Source organism: Rana temporaria, chromosome 3 (genome assembly GCF_905171775.1).
Source record: "Rana temporaria chromosome 3, aRanTem1.1, whole genome shotgun sequence".
Taxonomy (NCBI): Eukaryota; Metazoa; Chordata; class Amphibia; order Anura; family Ranidae; genus Rana; species Rana temporaria.
In genome coordinates this window covers 430,844,119-430,866,068 of record NC_053491.1, presented here as the reverse complement: position 1 = coordinate 430,866,068, position 21,950 = coordinate 430,844,119, and the positions used below count along the sequence as shown (strand labels likewise).

General features: G+C 46.4%; 1 protein-coding gene across 1 annotated transcript in view; it reads right to left on the bottom strand.

The window, feature by feature from the left end:
- Positions 1-21,950, bottom strand: part of LOC120930544 (adhesion G protein-coupled receptor E2-like) — a 147,355-nt gene that overhangs the window by 27,619 nt on the left and 97,786 nt on the right. The window contains exons 16-19 of the mRNA XM_040341723.1: positions 20,742-20,977; positions 12,052-12,112; positions 9,480-9,571; positions 169-337 (exon numbers count right to left, since the gene is read on the bottom strand). Coding sequence (XP_040197657.1) covers positions 169-337; positions 9,480-9,571; positions 12,052-12,112; positions 20,742-20,977 — 558 coding nt within the window. The remainder of the gene's footprint in view (positions 1-168; positions 338-9,479; positions 9,572-12,051; positions 12,113-20,741; positions 20,978-21,950) is intronic.

The following is a 21,950-nucleotide window of genomic DNA, read 5'->3' as shown; positions in this document are numbered from 1 at the left end:
TGTCAAACTCCCTCATCCCTATCTAGCAGATTCCTACTGAACATTACTTCAAACCTGCAACTTCATGGGAGATGTGGCTACAAGTTACAAAATTTGTAAATTAAAATTTTTTTTTCTTACTTTTGTTTAAATAATATGAATATAACAGTGATAAGGGAAAATAAATACCTGTTGATTAAGCAGACAGTGTACAAGGAAGATGAACCCTCCCTGGAGGGTGTTACAGATGGTGAAGAGGTAAGAAATAACCAGAGTCTGAGGTCCAAACTGGAAGTAGCCAATAAACCAGGTACAGCCAAGGATGAAGAGTTGGGCCACAGCTTTGAATGTCAGTAACCTGAGCAAAAAGCAACAGTTAGGTGGGAAATGATTGTGACTGATTAATGTTCTGCACAGTCCAGAGCTTGTCTGCATAGATCACTCAAGAACACTGTGTGATGAATGCAGCGTCAAAAACCCACTACACTGCCACTAATATGTGACAAATGGAAGTGTCAGAGCAAAGCCACTGCCACAAATATGTGCCAACAGTGGTGCGACCATCTTGCTGCTATCACAAGTGTTTGATGATGGCGCTCCCAGCCTCACCAGGCACGAAGATTTTCCAGCTTGCCGGACCACAATCCAAGTACCAGCAGACTGAGCATGATCAACACTGGGTCTCAGTAAGTCCACAGTTGACCCCATACACACACAAACTGCGTTGACCATGTGTTTAGCAGAAAACACAAACTGTTCACAATAATTACTGTCACAAGTTTGACCATTAGTAAATACAGATTGTCACACATACAGGACGATTTCAGGGATTTATATTATAGTATTGCTCTTCAAAGAGACAGGAATTCTTTATGTTTTGGTTTATTATTATTATGATTATTCTACAAGATGTAAATAGCGACAAAAGTTTGCGCAGCGCTTTAACCTCCCTGGCGTTATGATTCTGTCTGGAATTACGTACCAAAAGTGGTACAATTATTTTGCAAGGAAATTTGGCGTTTTATACTGTAGGCCTGTAATTTTTAGAAATAACTCACTTAAATCTGACCAAGCAAGAGTCTAGTAGACATCCCGGGTATGATTTTTTTTTTAAAACAAAATTATAAATTATAATATAATAAATAATTATAAATAATTATAACAAATAATAATATAATTATAATACAAATTATTCAATAATGTAATCAACTCAAAATCACTTAAATTTGCTCAGTTGCAGAATTGTCGCTGTCATTATTTATTTATTTTTTTATGACGAATTTCCCCACAAATCGCTATCGCACATTTCTGCAAGTGATTATAATTTATTATCGCTGTTTTCTAGCTGATCTAAAACCATTTTTGACATAAAGGGACACTTTTGGACAATCTACAGTTTTTAGGCAGAAAGAACATTTTTTATTATATAAAAGTACATGTAGGGCACTGGGCAGACCACTAGGGACAAGGGGGGTGTGTATTTTTTACATACAGTACTGTAATCTATAAGATTACAGTATACTGTATGTAAAGTGTTTGTTTACTTTTTTGAATTTGGCGCCGTTCTCCGCCCCCGTACGTCGCAACGTCGCAGGGAACGGAGATCGGCGGCACACGGGGACACTGTGAATCGAGCGAGGAGGACCCGCTCGCTCACACAGCGGGGTGGCATCGCTGGATCCAGGGACAAGGTAAGTAACTTGCCTGTGGATCCAGCGAGAAGGTAAGCCGCGCCGCTGCACACTCTGCACGTCCACCCCGAGCGTGACTCGGGGATACCGATCCTATCATTGAAAACCCACCCCGAGTCACGCTCGGGTTTACCGCCAAGGGGGTTAAACAGACAGTATAGTTAAACAATACAATTCAGGAGGATTTAGAGGGCCCTGTTTTTTAGTGTTTACAATCTAAAAGGGATGGTCAAGTGATACAAAGGGTTATAACTGTAGGGCATGAGATGATATAGATAGTGAAAATACAGTTGTTAGGTGGAGTATAGGCTTCCCTAAAGAGAAGGGTTTTCAGAGATGGCATAAAAGTGGACAGAGTAGATAGCCAGACAAACTGGGGTAGGGAGTTCCATAGGATGGGAGAGACTCAGGAAGATTTCTGGAGGCGAGCACGAGAGGAGGTGACAAGGGAGCTAGAGAACAGGAGGTCTTGAGAGGAACAAAGATAAAGATTTGGTTGGTATTTTGAGACTAGGTTAGTGATGTAGCTGGGGGTCGAATTGTGGATGACTTTGTAAGTTGTTGTTAGTATTTTTAATTTATTTTGTTGGGTGAGTGGCAGAGAGGAATAGCAGACAGTAAAGTAGTAAACAGTTGGTAAGATGAATGAGTCCGGCGGCAGCATTCATGATGGAGTGAAGGGGGGATAGCCTATGTAAAGGTAATCCAATTATTTTGTATTTGTATTTTGGAGATGTTGCTGAGGTTAAGGCAACAAGCTTTGTGATTGGATGAGGGGATGGGTTGATGGTTGTGCCATTGATCTTGATGGAGAAATCAGGGGAAGGGACACTTGGGGGGGGGGGGGGAATATTATGAGCTTGGCTATATAAAGATTGAGTTTGAGGAAGTGGTGTGACATCCAGACTGATATGTCGGTCAGTAAATGAGTGATTTGTGAGTTGAGGGGTAGAGAGATAGAATTTGGTGTCATCAGCATAGAAATTATATTGAAAGTCAGGGGAGGCTATCAGCTGACCCAGGGAGGAGGTGTAGATTGATGGTTAAAGAGAAGAGGAGAGGAAGAAGTACAATTGTAAGTGAAACTGAAGGTGCAGTGGGATAGGTAGGACCAACGATGAATACAGTCATGAATACCAAAGGAGTAAAGTTTTTTGAGGAGGTCGTGGTGGTCAATTGTATCAAAGACAGCTGAAAGATCCAGAGGGAGGAGTACAGAATAATGTCCATTGGTATTAGCTGTCAGTAAATTGGTTGTGAGTTTTAGGAGAACAGTTTCTATGGAGTGTTGAGGGTGAAATTCAGACTGAAGGGGATCAAGAAGGTTATTTAGTGCATTAGAGATAAGCATAATGGGCCAGATTCACGTAGCCCGGGCGCAAATTTCCCAAGTTAGTGCCCGATCCACAAAGCACTTACCTGGAAATTTGCGGCGCTGTATCCTAAATCCGTCCGGCGCAAGGCGGGCCCAATCGAATGGGGCGAGTCCCATTTAAATTGGGCGCGCTCCCGCGTCGGACGTACTGCGCATGCTCCATCGGGTAAATTACCCGACGTGCATTGCGCTAAACTGACGTCGCACCAACGTCATTTGCTTAGACGTTAACGTAAATGGCGTCCAGCGCCATTCACGGACGTCTTACGCAAACAACGTTGATTTTTAAATTTCGATGCGGGAACGACGACCATACTTAACATGGCTTAAGACAACTAGGGCTCAGCCCTAGTTTTACGCGGCGTAACTCGACGGAAACAACGTAGAGATAGATCGTCAGACGTTCGGGGATCGCCGTAAGTATTCATTTGCATATTCTACGCCGGCCGCAATGGCCTCGCCACCTAGCGGCCGGCCTAGAATTGCATCCTTAAGATCCGACAGTGTAATTCAATTACACCTGTCGAATCTTAGGGCTAGCTATGCGTAACTGATTCTATGAATCAGTCGCATAGTTAGAAACAGAGATACGACGGCGTATCAGTAGATAAGCCGTCGTATCTCGTTTGTGAATCTGGCCCAATGATTTTAAAATATAATTTAATAAAAGAAAAGAACGATGATGCAGAAATATATTTACAGTAAATGATATTACAACAGAAAAAGCCAACAGCAAAACAAATTAAATTATGCATAAAATGTGTTTAACAGAATCCTGGGTTATTTGGATTCTGGCAGAGTTTAGTCAATGCATAACATGGATCTGAGATTTCAGAGTCATTGGCCCTCAAGAAAAATGACCTTTGGGAATGTATGGTACTTAGTTTGATGGTAAAAGAACACCAACAGCTTTCTGTGAACCTTCTAGACCAGACCTGGGCAAACTACGGCCCGGCGGACCTTTTAATCTGGCCCACCCCCGCCGCAACCTACTGTTATCACTGCGGCGGGGAACATAACAGACAGCGTTCGTTTGAACAGCTGTTTTCCCCGCCGCGCATAGACACTCCCCCTTGGACGGATCTGTCCAATCGCGAGCAAGGGGGAGTCACATAGACACTCCCCCTTGCTCGCGATTGGACAGATCCGTCCAAGGGGGAGTGTCTATGGCATAGACACTTCCCCTTGGACGGATCTGTCCAATCGCGAGCAAGGGGGAGTCACAGAGACACTCCCCCTTGCTCGCGATTGGACAGATCCGTCCAAGGGGGAGTGTCTATGCGCAGCGGGGAAAACAGCTGTTCAAACGAACGCTGTCTGTTATGTTCCCCGCCGCGGTGATAACAGTAGGCAGGGCCGGGAGGGGTCACTGTGCCCATCACACGCAGCCACTTGTGCCAACACATGCAGCCACTTGTGCCAACACATGCAGCCACTTGTGCCAACACACGCAGCCACTTGTGCCAACACACGCAGCCACTTCGCCACCATAAATTGTCGCCACTGTGCCAATCACACGCAGCCACTGTGCCAATCACACGCAGCCACTGTGCGAATCACACTCAGCCACTGTGCCCAACACACGCAGCCACTTGTGCCAACACACGCAGCCACTTGTGCCAACACACGCAGCCACTTCGCCACCATAAATTGTCGCCACTGTGCCAATCACACGCAGCCACTGTGCCAATCACACGTAGCCACTGTGCCAATCACACGCAGCCACTGTGCCAATCACACGCAGCCACTGTTCCCATCAAACGCAGCCACTGTGCCAATCACACTCAGCCACTGTTCCCAAAGACAGCCACTGTGCCAATCACATGCAGCCACTGTGCCAATCACATGCAGCCACTGTGCCAATCACACGCAGCCACTGTGCCAATCACATGCAGCCACTGTGCCCATCAAACGCAGCCACTGTGCCAATAACACGCAGCCACTGTGCCAATCACACGCAGCCACTGTGCCAATCACACGCAGCCACTGTGCCCATCAAACGCAGCCACTGTGCCATCACATGCAGCCACTGTGCCAACACACGCAGTCACTGTGCCATCAATTGTTGCCACTGTGCCCATCACACGCAGCCACTGTGCCATCAATTGTCGCCACTGTGCCCATCAAACGCAACCACTGTGCCATCACACGCAGCCACTGTGCCATCACATGCAGCCACTGTTTAATCAATTGTTATTGATTAAACAGTGGCTGCCTGTCCCCAGCCTCTGTCCCCCTCCTGTGTCATGTCCCCAGCATCTGTCCCCCTCCTGTGTCATGTCCCCAGCGTCTGTCCCCCTCCTGTGTCATGTCCCCAGCGTCTGTCCCCCTCCTGTGTCATGTCCCCAGCGTCTGTCCCCCTCCTGTGTCATGTCCCCAGCGTCTGTCCCCCTCCTGTGTCATGTCCCCAGCGTCTGTCCCCCTCCTGTGTCATGTCCCCAGCGTCTGTTCCCCTCCTGTGTCATGTCCCCAGCCTCTGTCCCCCTCCTGTTGCTATGTCCCCAGCGTCTGTCCCCCTCCTGTGTCATGTCCCCAGCGTCTGTCCCCCTCCTGTGTCATGTCCCCAGCGTCTGTCCCCCTCCTGTGTCATGTCCCCAGCCTCTGTCCCCCTCCTGTGTCATGTCCCCAGCCTCTGTCCCCCTCCTGTGTCATGTCCCCAGCCTCTGTCCCCCTCCTGTGCCATGTCCTCAGACTCTGTCCCCCTCCTGTGCCATGTCCCCAGCCTCTGTCCCCCTCCTGTGCCATGTCCCCAGCCTCTGACCCCCTCCTGTGTCATGTCCCCAGCCTCTGTCCCACTCCTGTGTCATGTCCCCAGCCTCTGTCCCCCTCCTGTGTCATGTCCCCAGCCTCTGTCCTCCTCCTGTGTCATGTCCCCAGCCTCTGTCCCCCTCCTGTGCCATGTCCCCAGCCTCTGTCCCCCTCCTGTGCCATGTCCCCAGCCTCTGTCCCCCTCCTGTGCCATGTCCCCAGCCTCTGTCCCCCTCCTGTGTCATGTCCCCAGCCTCTGTCCCCCTCCTGTGTCATGTCCCCAGCCTCTGTCCCCCTCCTGTGTCATGTCCCCAGCCTCTGTCCCCCTCCTGTGTCATGTCCCCAGCCTCTGTCCCCCTCCTGTGTCATGTCCCCAGCCTCTGTCCCCCTCCTGTGCCATGTCCCCAGCCTCTGTCCCCCTCCTGTGCCATGTCCCCAGCCTCTGTCCCCCCTCCTGTGCCATGTCCCCAGCCTCTGTCCCCCTCCTGTGCCATGTCCCCAGCCTCTGTCCCCCTCCTGTGCCATGTCCCCAGCCTCTGTCCCCCTCCTGTGCCATGTCCCCAGCCTCTGTCCCCCTCCTGTGCCATGTCCCCAGCCTCTGTCCCCCTCCTGTGCCATGTCCCCAGCCTCTGTCCCCCTCCTGTGCCATGTCCCCAGCCTCTGTCCCCCTCCTGTGCCATGTCCCCAGCCTCTGTCCCCCAGTTTTCCAACAATGATATTTACTGCTTTTTATAAAGAAATACAATTGATTTTATGCAGTATTGAGTTTAGCCTTTTGGCCCGGCCCTCCAAAATATTTTTAGTTTCTCATGTGGCCCCATCGAAAAAATAATTGCCCACCCCTGTTCTAGACGGTGTCAATGAGCCCTTACCACACCTAATCTCAAGACTTAAGACTTAAGAGTTGGGAAAGAAAAGTGCTAATATAATTTACAACACTCCAGCAGACTTACCCATGATGATAGTTTTTATAAATGCAATCATATATTAATTGTACCACAGGCTACAGTTTGCTACGTATTAGTGTGCAGCTTGCAATTACCATTCCATAGAGACTAAAACTGATATACCCCAGATGTCCAGATCATATATGGGGTGAAATGCCTGTAGTCCACCTCCTATATATGATAGGCTAGTCATGTCGAGTATCAGATTCTTCATGAGTTAGTTCACCTTTTAAAGCATGTGTCAGGTTACATCCATATTTAACATGTAACTGTGTAAAAAAAACTCAATTCAGCCACCACATTTAAAGACTGGTAAGCTACAATATTATCAATGTTTGTTCTTGGGTTTAGATACACCTTATTAACATTACAATGCTAATAAATTATTAAAAGGTTTCAGACTTGTGTTTCCAGATATCCTGTTAAGACATTCAATTATCTAGTTAAATATTTGACAGGTGATAGGTTCTAGCTAGACAGATTTGTTTTATAAATCTTAGGAAATGCATTCCTGTATGCATACTTTATTTTCAGGGTGGGAGATTTTCAGCCTGGTCTGTGCTCATAGCTGATTGATCAGTCAGCTTAACTTAAAGCGGTTGTAAACCCGCATTACATTTTTTTTTTTCTCCTGTAAGGCAAAAGTCATAATGAGCTAATATGCACCGCATGCGCCGCGGCGCATTGCGAGGGGAATATCTCCTAAACCGTGCAGGTTTAGGAGATATTCTCCTTACCTACAGGTAAGCCTTGTTATAGGCTTACCTGTAGGTAAAAGTCAAAAAAGTGGGTTTACAACCACTTTAATGCTGAATATGAATTTGGATTATGGCTCCAATTCTCCAGACCTCTTTGACATGACACATTGTTTTAGAAGCTTGTGTTCACCACTTTTCTCAACCTCATATCTGATTCCTCTGTTATTTCAGCTGTAATGTAAATTGATAGCTTGATCATTGGCACAATGGTACAAGAAATCATCAGTTGAGATGTTAGGCACCTAGCAAAGCCAATTTGCCAATATAAATCAGGCAAAAGCAAGACAGCTGATTTCAAAACGTATGGCAGAGTTTCTTAACATTCAGTATCCTATAAAGCTGATATTCAACTTTTTACTAAAAATTCACAAAATTCTCAACAATCCACCTGTAGGACCTATTAAATCAGGAATTGGCAGCTTAACAAGTAATGAAAGTAGGATGGTCAATGACCATCTGCGGCCACATGTAGGAAAGTTACCCACATATTTAAATGATACCACTCATCTGCTAACTACACTAGATGAAATGGATATTCTGAGTGATACATTATTGGATGCATTACTGGTTTCAATAGATGTTGAGAGTCTATATTCCGATATCCCTCACTGCAAGGGAATACATATGGCATATAGATTTTCCAATAGATTGGGCGCAGATTGACCAGTTTATACTTCAATTATTAAAATCTATTTTACTACAGGATACCCTCTGCAGAAAATTCTTACTTGCATGTGGAAAGCTCCCACCCAAAATCACTGATCAGTAGAATCCCTAAGGGATAATATTTGCACATAAAACAAAATTGCACAAGAGAAAGTGATTTTGAGGAGGAGGCATAGCATTTGAAGTCTATTACAAGAGTACAACAGGAAATGCTAAAGGTATCCAGAGGGAAATGTTATTATATAAAGAGAAAATAGATAAAGAATTAACAAATACATGAGTTATAATGGGCTTTACTTTAAAATAGTTTTTATCTAAGGATTGGCACATATTACAAAATGATAACGTAATTCACAATTTATTGATAAAACTCCAAGTATTACATTTAAATACACTGCCTAAGGAAGGGAAAACAACCAACAATCTGTGTAGCACCCTGTGGCTAATTACAGTTGTTGCAACAATGTGCCCTGGAGAGCGTCTAACACAGTATCCAGCCTCACACAGTGAGGTCTGGGTACGGTTCTCATAGTAGTCACTAAGGGGCACCAATCAGAAAACTGCTAAATAGCATTGGGCAACAAACAGGCAGAGCTGGTCTCTGAAGAAAAAAGCAATGGGTAAAAAAGGAAAAAAAAAGTCTCTATAGGAGAAAAGGTCCATTACATAAGGACACAAGCAAAATACTGGAGTCTTACAGAATGGTTGGGGTTATAAAAGCATGCCCCTAGGGGCAGACCTAGCAACATTTTTGCCAATCACCTGAAGGTAGTCTGTAAATAACCCATGGTCTATGAATACAAGCCCTATTTACATAACATTTATTTGAGTTATTTTTCAAATATAAAAACCACAGCAGCAGCTGTTAGCTTTCTGATTTTTTATCTTCTCTGTGTAGACTTTTCAACAGGCAGGAGAGAGAGAATGAGGGAGGAGAGTCACTCCTCTTACTAACCTAGTTGTATATGAATATTTATCTTACTAACCTAGTTGTATATGAATATTTAAGTTCGAACAAGTGATCCATGCAAAAAAACAGACAGTTTTCAGTAAAGGACAGCATGCAAAATTATGAAAAATAAATGCATTTTTTTTTAGTCCTGACTATAATAAAAATACAAAAACAGCATAAACTGAGTTTATTAAAAGTGCATTAGCCAAGGGGCATAGCCGAGACCTCAAATATGGGAACCTCTTACTGAATTACTTGGCAGATATAAGTAGTGAGTGATTAGACACTGAACTGTTTTAATTTTTGGGTAGGCTTAATCTATATACAGAACAAATAATTCAGGGAATTTCATTCAATGCTTACCGGGTATTCTTTAAGGTGGACACATTTGAATTCAGAGATGCCATCCTCTTTTTCAGCAACCAAAAAGTCAGGACCAACAGAGTCGTGTTTATCTATTAAAGGTGGGATGGAACATTAAGGTGAAATTCCGGGAAGCAACTAACAGCACTTGGTATCAAATAAATGACCCTTGCTAAAGTTTGCAATGCAGATCAAAGCCCAGGTAAAATACTTTAGTGGATACAGACATTCTTGTCACAATAGAGTAGTAGCAATAAACAGAAGTGCAATGTGGCAATGCATATATTTTCTTCACAGATGCAATTAATAATGATAACATAAAGAACTGCTATGGTTGTTCTACACCATGGATCCTGGCATGCTACATGGCAAGGCTGGCATTCAGTATGTACATGTGGTAAGTAAACCCTGACAAAGGGGATTTCTTATTTGCTTCCTTTGTATCTCTTAAATATACCAATCAGAATGTTTTGTTTGATCTATTCCATATGTGCACAGCACAAAACACCTGCTGATCCTGCCAGAAATCTCATCTGGCAGGTGATAGCTTCTTGTGATCTCTGTCTGTGCTTCACTCTTTTCAATTACATTAATTACATCACCACCACTGTATGTAACAGAGAAGAAAAGTCAGGGGGGTTTCTCTAGTACTGTTCTTGGATGACAATGATCCTTTTCTATACATAGTATAAACATAGAAAGTTTGTCACTGCCAGGATAACCAGGTGAAAATAAAGGTAAAAAGCCTGAAAAAAATAAAATGTATGTATCCATCACATCTAAGGACTGCCATATCTTCAATTTTTGCTATTGGGTTTAGAAATGCTTTAAAGAATAACTTCATCTTTTGTAACCTTTTACATGTTACAACCATATTCAGGGTGCAACATTTAACATGTTACGCAAGAACCAGGTCCTGCTCCCCCGATTTCCCGTTTTGACAGCTAGCGGGGGACCTTCTCCCTACTCTAGCTGTCACAATTTTTTTTTTAAACGTGGCTGTGCAGGGCCCCACATAACCTGCTGCTGCATCCCATCACAGTGTTCTGTAAATGGGAAAACTGCAAGCTCTGACAGCCTGTGCGGCTGTTGGGTTGTAGTTCTATATGAACTACCACGTTGCTGTTGAGCAATACGGTAGTTCATTGAGCTTTCTGTCACAGTGCAAATTGCCTGCCTGTATCGGAGGTACGGCAGACGGATACACAGAGAGTCTGCAGGAGCGTGGCATTACACCCACCATCTGCTTTATCATAGGAAAGGTTAGTTTAACTACTGAGGTGTTTAGGAGGGTTAGTATAAAAGTCAGTGTTACAAAGCTGCTGATTTATTGCTTGGATTCAATTCATTCATTTAACATGGATAAACAGTCCAATATGCATTATGGAAAATGCATTTCATTCATTTATGAGAGGTAGAACTTAGCAGTGAAAGACATGGCTCAGAACTAGGGAAAATGATGTGCATTGCAGTAATAGATAAATAAGCCCAGCACTCTTCTAAACATGGAAGAAGTGGACTTGGGGTATAAGGGTTCCTTTCTGACCCTATCTACGGTACTAGATACCTTCTTAGGAACCTTATAAAAGCAGTGGCTGCAGCAGTGACAATTGGTGGACTTGTCCATTTACTAAAATATATAAAGTATTCAGCGCAGAAAAAAAACAATAAATCGGTGAATGCAAGCCAACACTTAGGTAATTCAGATAACAACCTCACATAAACAAATAAGTCAAAAATAGTGCAGCGCAAAAATTAAATTAAAATCAGGAATAAAACAGTCCTTGAATAAACTTCCAAAAAAGGCTCTTGAAAGGAAAAGCATCCAAGCATTACACTTGATGCACATATAATAATATGAAGCACAAACAGAATCCCAAGTGAAACAGCAGACTGGACAATGACATGGTGATCCAGATCCCTACAGACAATGTAGCCTCTCACCTCATTAATTCAACCTGAAAAGGTCACTATGCCAAAAAAAAAACTACACCTGGGGTGATAATTCCGGAACAGCAGGCCTTTAAAACCTCCACAGCATCAAGGATCAATGAAAGAAAGGAAAGGGGCAATCTAGTGCTCTCTGAATGGTACATTTAATAATCAATAAAATCTATACACAAATTACTCACAAAAAGAGCACTCAAAACCTAGTGCAGATTATGCCAGCATATAGTATTCCAGCATATAAGCGGGGACTTCTTCAGCGCGGGGACGGAATCACCTGCTTCCGTCCCTGTGCTGAAGAAGTCCCTGCCCATTAAGGACGTAACGCGTACGGGAGGAGAAGTCATGTCTGACGTCACCCGCGACCATCGTTCAGGTTGTAAACAACCTATATGCTGACATTTACAACTAAGTCTTGTAATGCTTCCAATATGAATAGCTCACCATAAGACTGCACCATAGGGATGCATAAAATAGCATGTCAAGGGCAAGAAAAATCAGATGTATGGCCTTCTTTGTTCTTAACTGAGAGTCAGAAACTTTTGAGTCTGCATGATCAACATTTTTTTTGCCCCTTATGTTATTTACCAAATATGAAAATCTATGAAGTGTCTGCAGTACTTACTGTGATAAATGCACCAACTGGACCTAGAAAGCTCCAAACAATATCATGATAGAGCCAGCAACTAAATAAAAGAACAATAAATTATTATTTACACCTACCATATTCAATAAAAAGGAGCTTCAAAGAATTCCAGGTATGAATATTTTCTACATAGTTAAATTGTTCCAGTTTGGACCAGTGTAACTATGTATAGTAATAGTGAAAAAATGTGCAGCGCTAGTGTTAATATGTTCAAAGGTATCAAACAAAAATAAATGATGTGAATCAATGAGATCTGGCAGATGTTTGATGTTTTCACCTATGTGATACCATGATGGATGTCCCCTTTCCTCGTTTGCACCATTGCACTTTGGAGAGCACTCAGCAGTGATTTAGAGGCATTAATTTTTATGGACTTATTTATTTATTCATTTAATTAAGTGTGATCACTGTTATTTTTCATATTTTGCATTTTATTTTCCCCTTTTGATCAAGAGGGTTTTTCTATGTCCTTGTAGTCATATGACTTCATTGATATCAATTTGCACTTGATTGAGACATGTTTGCTTCAGTTTAGTCTCATTGATTCACATAATTTATTTTTGTTTGATACCTTTGAACATATTAACACTAGCGCTGCACATTTTTTCACTATTTCTTTACACAATTTCTATTTGTTTGTGCTGGCTGCTTTGCACACCAGATAGCGCGGCAATATTTTCCCATATACCATAACTATGTACAGTGCCTTGCAAAAGTATTCACCCCCCCCCCCCCTTGGAATTTTCTGTGTTTTGTTACCTCACAACCTGGAATTAACATGGATTGTTTGAGGTTTTGCTTCATTTAATTTACAGAACATGCCCACAACTTTGAAGATGTTTTTTTTTTATTGTGAAGCAAACAACAAATAGGACATAATAACTGAAAAAGTCAATGTGCATAACTATTCACCCCCCCCTAAAGTCAAAACTTTGTAGAGCCACCTTTTGCGGCTATCACAGCTCCAAGTCGCTTTGGATAAGTCTCTATGAGCTTGCCACATCTTACTACTGGTATTTTTGCCCATTCCTCCTTGTAAAACTGCTCCAGCTCCTTCAAGTTGGATAGGTTTGTGCTTGTGAACAACAATCTTTAAAGCGGTAGTTCACCCTCCTTCACCTCATTATTACATTACTTTCGGCATCGTAGCGCGAGCTACGGTATGCCGGTCTTAAATTTTTAATCCCCGTACTCACTGTGCTATTGTTGATTGAAGAATCCGACTCCCGCGGGGAATGGGCGTGCCTATGGAGAGGGAGGATGATTGACGGCCGGCTCTGGCACGTCACGCTCCCCGAAGACAGCCGGAGTAGGTCTCGGCTATTCACAGCGCCTGCGCACAGGCTATGCGCAGGCGCCGTGAATAGCCAAGCCTATTTCGGCTATTTCCGGAGAAGCGTGACGTGCCAGGGCCGGCCGTCAATCACCTTCTCTCACCATAGGAACGCCCATTCCCCGGATTCTTCAATCAACGATAGCACAGTGAGTACGGGGATTAAAAATTTAGGACCGGCATACCGTAGCTCGCGCTACGATGCCGAAAGTAATGGAATAATAAAAAAAAACATTTTTTTTTTTTTTAACAGGGTGAACCCCCGCTTTAAGTCTGACCACTGATTTTCTATTGGATTGAGGTCTGGGCTTTGACTAGGCCATTTCAACACATTTACATGCTTCCCCTTAAACCACTCAAGTGTTGCTTTAGCAGGGTGTTTGACATAGCGTTTTCTTTGATGGCCAAAAAGTAAAATGTTAGTCTCATCAGACCAGAGCACCTTTGTGAGGGCTTACCTTGAGTGGAGTCCATTTTGCAGATTTGTAAGCTCACCCTTGCAGGTACACACAGCCCACGGTAATAAGGTAAGACACTACCTGGGCTGTGAGTCTGTGCACGGGGGCTAGATAGGGATTAGCCAAGTATAGTCAAGTATAGCCGTGGCCCAGGATTCCAGAATTCAGAGTAAGGTCAGAAGCCGGGGTCAGTCTTGTAGCTGAGCAGACGGGGTACACTGATGACAGCTGAGGGTCAGGTAACTACTGACGGAAAGTTCAGGGTTTGCAGACAGGAACCAAAGACAAGTCCGGGGCACAAGCCGTGGGTCAAGGGCTGGAGAAGGCAGGGAAAGTCCGAAAGTACAGGCCGGGGTCAAAGGGCAGGAGACATCAGCAATCCAGGGTACGTAAGCCAAAAGGGTCAGAAGCCGGGGTCAGTCTTGTAGCTGAAGACAACCACAGGAACCGTTGGCACAGACAAGACAATCAGAACAATGAACTGACACATCCCTCATAGTGAGGCAGTGCTTTATACCCTGGTTGATTGGGTAACCTGCCTCAGCTGGATCAGGATAGACAGGTGCAGATTGCAGGGAGATCCAGAGACAGGCAATCAGCACATAGTTCAGAACCAGGCTTCGATGGACAGCAAGCAGACTACCAACTGAGGAATGGCTCAGAGGCAAAGACCTGGATCAACAACGGAGAGGTCCTGGGTTTAATTCCACCCAGAGCCACTTGGGGCGTGACCACGCCTCGCTGTCTGTTTGGCACGGTAGCGACCGTGACAGTTCCCCCCCCTTAAAAACGCCCTTTGGCTGTTGGAAGGAGCTTCCTCATAGGCACAGTCTGTAATGTCCAAACCATGGGGAAACAAAGCACCAATGACAGAGTCCGAAGACTTTTACTTTTTCTTTTTGGACTTCGCTGCTTTTGAAGTTCTGGTAGGGGGTGCACTCACTGCTCGTAAAGCTCATTCAAACACTGCTAGGTCCTGCTTACGGACCATAGTACCATTCGAGGCATTTGTGCAGTCAGGAGGAAGAACTTCACTTGGGGACACAGGAATTGAAACTGGGGACACAGGAACTGAAACTGGGGACACAGGAACTGAAACTGGGGACACAGGAACTGGAGACACAGGAACTGGAGACACAGGAACTGGAGACACAGGAACTGGAGACACAGGAACTGGAGACACAGGAACTGGAGACACAGGAACTGGAGACACTGGAGCCGGGGACACTGGAGCCGGAACTTCAACTGGGAAGGTAGGTACAGCAAGCTGAAGAACAGGTGCATCGGACTGGACAGTAGTCACCGGAATGTCAGACTGGGTCAAAGGAACTTCAAGCTGCATAGCAGGTAAAGATTCTGGGGTAGAGAAAAAACTCCCAATAGTACCCACCTGAAGAACCTTTGGCCGGGGTGGGCGAGTTGGGCAGAGAGATATAAAGTGCCCGCTAACACCACAATAAAAACAAAGTCCATAGCCTCTCCTCCGCTCTTTTTCTACCTTAGATAGCCGGACCGGATGGCCCCGATCTGCATGGGTTCCACATCTTCCAAGGTAGGCGTGTGTGCATCCACAGAAGCGTCAAGGCTTTGTGGAGTTGGATCTTCATGGCTGGGCACATACAGAGCTTCATAGGTTGGCACATACTGGACTGGCTTGGTGTTGTGTCTGTACGGAATATTTCTGTCCCTGAATACCGGTAGGCCATGTGAACTGAGAGTAGACCTGGGAGCGCTGGTCCTCTTGGAGACAGGAATGTATGAGTCCAGAGCAGACATTAAAGTTTCCCAGCTGTCCAAGACTGGACTCTTTTCCTGCAACAGCAGATGAGCCCATGATTTGATTTGCCCTGTTAGCAAGTTGATGGAAGCGCGAACCTTAACATAGTCCGTGGCATAGGTCCTAGGTTTAAGATGTGTGACAGACCTAGCTGGGACAGAGGCTTTTGGAGAGGACTGAATGCGAGCCTCTTGCTTCCGATTATGGGCCAGGGCCTCAAAACAGGAAAGCGGATGGGTTATCCCAGCAGACAGACCTGGAACCTTAAGACTACTTTTCCAACATCCTCGAGTTGACCCGTTTAGGTCCCACTGTGGCTGTTGGACTGTTTCCCAGGGGAAGTAATGTCATGGACCTTGGAATGCTGAAGTGTATCTCTTTTTAAATCTGTTACACAGTGGGGGGTCTTCTGCCCTGACTTAAGGCTCCAGACGGCTCCATTGTTCTGTGTCTGGCTATTGTGTACATTGATTGCCCCCTGGGGCTTCTGTCTCAATACACATAACAGTCCCTACATTCAAGCTATCGGACCAATCCCTGCTGAACTCATTTTCAAGTCCTCATTTGCATGGTTATGAGGACCTGAAGGAGAACTCCATGTACTTTACAATTGACCAATAGGAAAGCGATTGTTGGGGGCGGGATGTTCCAAATTCTGTATAAAAGTGTGTTGTGTACTTCCAATAAAGGTCATCCTGTTTGAACTTACATACAGCCTGCCTGGTGTTTGTTCTAATGGATTACGAACGGCACATAGCTGTAGTTCGGATCCCGGAGCCTTGGATGACCGAACCATCAGACGTTGCGATCTGCAAGCTGACTCACTAGTAGCAGAGGAGTGTCGGGAGTACGGAAGCGAGCGAGGAAGGGTCTCGTTACACTTTCCTTAGTGCACCATGTATAGTGGCATGGAACAGCACCCTGGCTGCGGTAGTTAGCACTTCTGCCTGGCAGCATTGAGGTAGTCACACACACACTGAACACGCCCCCAAACAGGTTGAACTGGATGGGCTAGTGTCTTTATTCAACCTTAACAACTATGTAGTCAGTGAAATCTCATAACCATGGCACTCAGTGGCGGTGCGTCCGTAGTGGGCGCAGGAGCGCCGCCCCTACTGTCCTGCACCTGTCAATCAACAATAGATAGATTCATGCATTGCATGAATCTATCTATTGCCGCCGCTGCTGCCCCCTATTCAGGTGTCCGTCCCCTTGTTAAGCGCCAGGGGGAGGGAAAACTGGCAGCATTTGATGGGGCAAACTGGTGGCGTTTGATGGGGCAAACTGGCGGCGTTTGATGGGGCAAACTGGCAGCGTTTGATGGCGCAAACTGGCAGTGTATGATGGGGAAAACTGACAGCATATGATGGTACAAACTGGCGGCATTTGATGGGGCAAACTGGCGGAAATTGATGGGGCAAACTGGCGGCAATTGATGGGCACAGTGGCTGCGTTTGATGGCACAGTGGCGGCAATTGATGGGCACAGTGGCTGCGTTTGATGGTTACAGTGGCAGCAACTGATGGGCACAGTGGCGGCAATTGATGGGCACAGTAGCTGTGTTTGATGGGCACAGTGAGGCTGCAATTGATGTTTTTTTTTTCAGTTTGTTTGCACACCCCCAAATATTTTGAGCACCAGCTGCCACTGATGGCACTACCTGTCTAGAGTTTGCATGTTCTTCCTGTGCCTGCTTGGGTTTCCTCCAGGTACTCCAGTTTCCTCCCAGTCAGTGACCTTAGATTGTAAGCTCATTAAGGGGAGAGACCAGTGGCGGCCCGTCCATAGGGGGCGCCTGGGCGCTGCCCCCCCCCAAGCTTTTGACAAAAAAAAAGGTCACTTTAAGAGAGTCCGGACGCCGGACACACGGCAGTCTATGGGAAGCTTCCCAGCTTGCAATCAGCTGATTGCAAGCTGGAAAGCAGATTTGCCCGTGTTTAGGGCATGTGCAGGGCTGTGCACCCGCACACACTCCCACTCGCCACTGATTTGTCCCTGGCTCCTGCTCTGTCTTTTTTATTGGCCGGACCTGAGGGTGATTGGGCGGTGCTTTTTATGCACTGCCGCGTCACTTTCAGGTTCCCGGCACTTGGGCTCACTGACTATGCAATTATCCGGGACCCTTTGATGAAGGCAAGGAGCTGATCACAGTGGCAGGCTGCAGCGGATGGATGGACACAGAGCTGGCAGTGTACCACTACCAGAGAGCACCAGGTGAGTGCCGGGATCGGAGAAGATTCCTCACAGACACCTTCCCTATTTGCTGTTGGCGGTATCACGACATGGCATGTCTCTCTCTCTTTCTCTCCACACCATCATGCTTCCGGGCAGCTTCCCCCTCCTCGGTCTCCTCTGCAGAGCAGCAAACCAAGTGGAGTGTGACTGTTCCACCCAGTGAGTACTGTGTCCTGCCTACCATGATCCTGGCCCCCCTCCCCCACCTCTGATCACTTTTCTCAGCTGCAGAAGAGGTTCATGGAGGGGGTCTGCTGAGTGTTGTGGTTTGTGGCAGTGACTGGCAGCTGTGGGGGTTTCTCCACCCTAAACACCCCCTCCCTGCATCTTTACCCTAAACACCACCCCTCCCTGCATCTCCACCCTAAACACCCCCCTCCCTGCATCTCCACCCTAAACACTCCCTCCCTGCATCTCCACCCTAAACACTCCCTCCCTGCATCTCCACCCTAAACACCCCCCTCCCTGCATCTCCACCATAACCAACCCCCCTCCCTGCATCTCCACCCTAAACACCCCCCTCCCGGCATCTCCACCCTAAACACCCCCCCTCCCTGCATCTCCACCCTAAACACTCCTACCTCCCTGCATCTCCACCCCAAACACCCCCACCTCCCTGCATCTCCATCCTAAACACCCCCCTCCCTGCATCTCCACCCTAAACACCCCCCTCCCTGCCTCTCCACCCTAAACACCCTCCCCTCCCTGCATCTCCACCCTAAACCCCCCCCTCCCTGCATCTCCACCCTAAACACCCCCTCCCTGCATCTCCACCCTAAACACCCCCTCCCTGCATCTCCACCCTAAACACCCCCTCCCTGCATCTCCACCCTAAACACCCCCTCCCTGCATCTCCACCCTAAACACCCCCTCCCTGCATCTCCACCCTAAACACCCCCCTTGCATCTCCACCCTAAACACCCCGCCCCCTCCCTGCATCTCCACCCTAAACACCTCCCTGCATCTCCACCCTAAACACCCCCCTCCCTGCATCTCCACCCTAAACACCCCCCTCTTTGCATTTCCACGCTAAACACCCCCTCCCTGCATCTCCACCCTAAACACTCCCCCTCCCTGCATCTCCACCCAAAACACCCCCTCCCTGCATCTCCACCCTAAACACCTCCCTGCGTCTCCATCCTAAACACCCCCTGTCTCTCCACCCTAAACAATAACCCCTCTTCCTGCCTTTCCACCCTAAACACCCCCCTCCCTGCCTCTCCACTCTAAACAAATAACCTCTCTGTGTTTAATGATGGGGTTAGTAGGAGGGAGGGGGTCCTGTGTAACAATGGGGGTTAGTGTTTACACAGGAAGGGGTCCTGTGTAATGATTGGGAGAGGGATGGTGGTAGGGGGATTGGTTTTGTTTAACCAAGCCACTTAAGCCCCTTCCACTGATAACAGTCTGGCCACACCCACTTTTTGGCATGACGTGCCGTATGTTTACATTTGGGAGGTATGTACTCTGTCCTGTGATGCTGAGCTGTATACTCTGTCCTGTGATGCTGAGTTGTATACTCTGTCCTGTGATGCTGGGGTTGTATACTCTGTCCCCTGATGCTGGGGTTGTATACTCTGTCCTGTGATGCTGGGGTTGTATAGTTTGTCCTGTGATGCTGGGGCTGTATACTTTGTCCTGTGATGCTGGGGCTGTATACTCTGTCCTGTGATGCTGAGCTGTATACTCTGTCCTGTGATGCTGAGCTGTATACTCTGTCCTGTGATGCTGGGTTGTATACTCTGTCCTGTGATGCTGGGGTTGTATACTCTGTCCTGTGATGCTGGGGTTGTATACTCTGTCCTGTGATGCTGGGGTTGTATACTTTGTCCTGTGATGCTGGGGCTGTATACTCTGTCCTGTGATGCTGGGGCTGTATACTCTGTCCTGTGATGCTGGGGTTGTATACTTTGTCCTGTGATGCTGGGGCTGTATACTTTGTCCTGTGATGCTGGGGCTGTATACTTTGTCCGGTGATGCTGGGGCGGTATACTTTGTCCCGTGATGCTGGGGTTGTATACTCTGTCCCGTGATGCTGAGGTTGTATACTTTGTCCTGTGATGCTGGGGCTGTATACTTTGTCCTGTGATGCTGGGGCTGTATACTTTGTCTTGTGATGCTGGGGCTGTATACTTTGTCCTGTGATGCTGGGGCTGTATACTCTGTCCTGTGGTGCTGGGGCTGTATACTCTGTCCTGTGATGCTGGGGCTGTATACTCTGTCCTGTGATGCTGGGGCTGTATACTCTGTCCTGTGATGCTGGGGCTGTATACTCTGTCCTGTTATGCTGGGGCTGTATACTCTGTCCTGTGATGCTGGGGCTGTATAATCTGTCCTGTGATGCTGAGCTGTATACTCTTGACACTATGGGTGGAAGTTAGTGGAATAGAGGGGACGGAGTGGGTGAATTATATAAGGGGTGGGGCTTATGAGAAGTGGGATGGTCAAAAGGGAGGGGCGGGGTCTGGCACCCCCCCCATCCTAAAACTTTACCAGCCGCCACTGGCAGAGACTGATATAAATGTACAATATATATGTAAAGTGCTGCATAAAGTGTGGTTAGTACATAAATACCTGTAATAATTAATAGTGAATGCTGCATTAAATGACTTGTGTAATGATCTGGTGTTGGTGGAAAGAGCAAGCTAAAATCTCACAGAAAACTACCATGGAACTGTATGAGGGTTCTAAGAAGCAGAGGTAGCTGGATGTATTGGGCTAAAAGCTGATAAAACAGTTTGGGATAGACTTAACCCTTAGCTAAAATATTATACACTTGTGCTAGATTCTACATGCAAGTTAAATAGATGCAAAAATGAATTAAATGACCTTAATAAACAATACAAATAATAAGACTAGAACCTACTTTTTGTGTGTCCCATATTTATGTGGATGAGCAGCTGCTGTAATCCCCACAATCACAGCTGGGATACCAAAACCAAGAAGACACCAAAGCGGGAAGTTTGATTTTCGGGAAGCCATATAATTGACAGCCCGTAGGTTTCGGACAGTCATGAAGAGCAGAATGCTTTCAATAGACATCCAGCAAAACGCACAGAGGAACAAGAATTGGAGTAAACCGGCAATAAAAGCGCACAGGAGCTGAGATGATGAAGAAAAGAAAATAGTCATAAGATATACTACATACATATAACGATAGTTTTGTGATTCTGTGTATGGAATTGTTCTTTTTCTCATATAAAATGTAACATCAAAATACTTTTTTTGAAGTGCTTGTTTGTCTACAGCATGGGTCTCCAATCTGTAGCCTGCTACAAGATTTTATCCTGTCTACAGATAGAGACTGTGGTATATGCTCAATGTGCACAAATTGAGGATTAAGGTAATTGTCACTTACCTGGTAGAGGCTGACGTGATGAAAGGGATTCTCTTCTCCTGTCCTGTTTTTCCCCCAAGGTTGATGCAGAGGCGTATCTAGTGAAAATGGCGCCTTTGGCAAACATTGAAACTGCACCCATGTCAAAGCAATTTTTTTTTATCACTGCTTCCCTTACATCAGTGACTCCCTGCATATTATTTTCAGCAGATGGCAGCGCAGGGCAGGGCAGTCTGTCTGTGGCATGGAGCATGGACTGACCTAAGGTTTCTGGTGTAGTCCAGGGCTGGGCAGGAATGGATCCTCTTCTCCCACTCCCCCTTCTTGGAGTATGTTTAAAACTTGTGAAAAAGGCGCCTTTATGTCTCCATCGCCGAACAGTGTGCACCAGGTCAGCCAACCGCCCTATACCGCCCCCCATAGGAGCCAAGCCAAGCCGTCAGTGGACCGCCCTGCCCTCTGCCCTAGCCATGCCAATCCTAGCCGAGCCATTAGCGGACTGCCCTGCCCTCCACCCGAGTGGATCTGTCCGCGGACCGCCTAGCCCTCCAGCCAAGCTGATCTGTCAGCAGACCTCCCCGCCCCCTCTTGAGCCGAGATTTAGGCAAACAAAGTGGCCTGGAGAGAGGAGTTGGAGCGGGGACTCAGCAGTATGACAGCGGATGACACAGGAGCTTTCCTCCTGTCCATTGACAATTCAGACAGGAACGAGAGCAAAGCTCCTATAACTTTTCACTC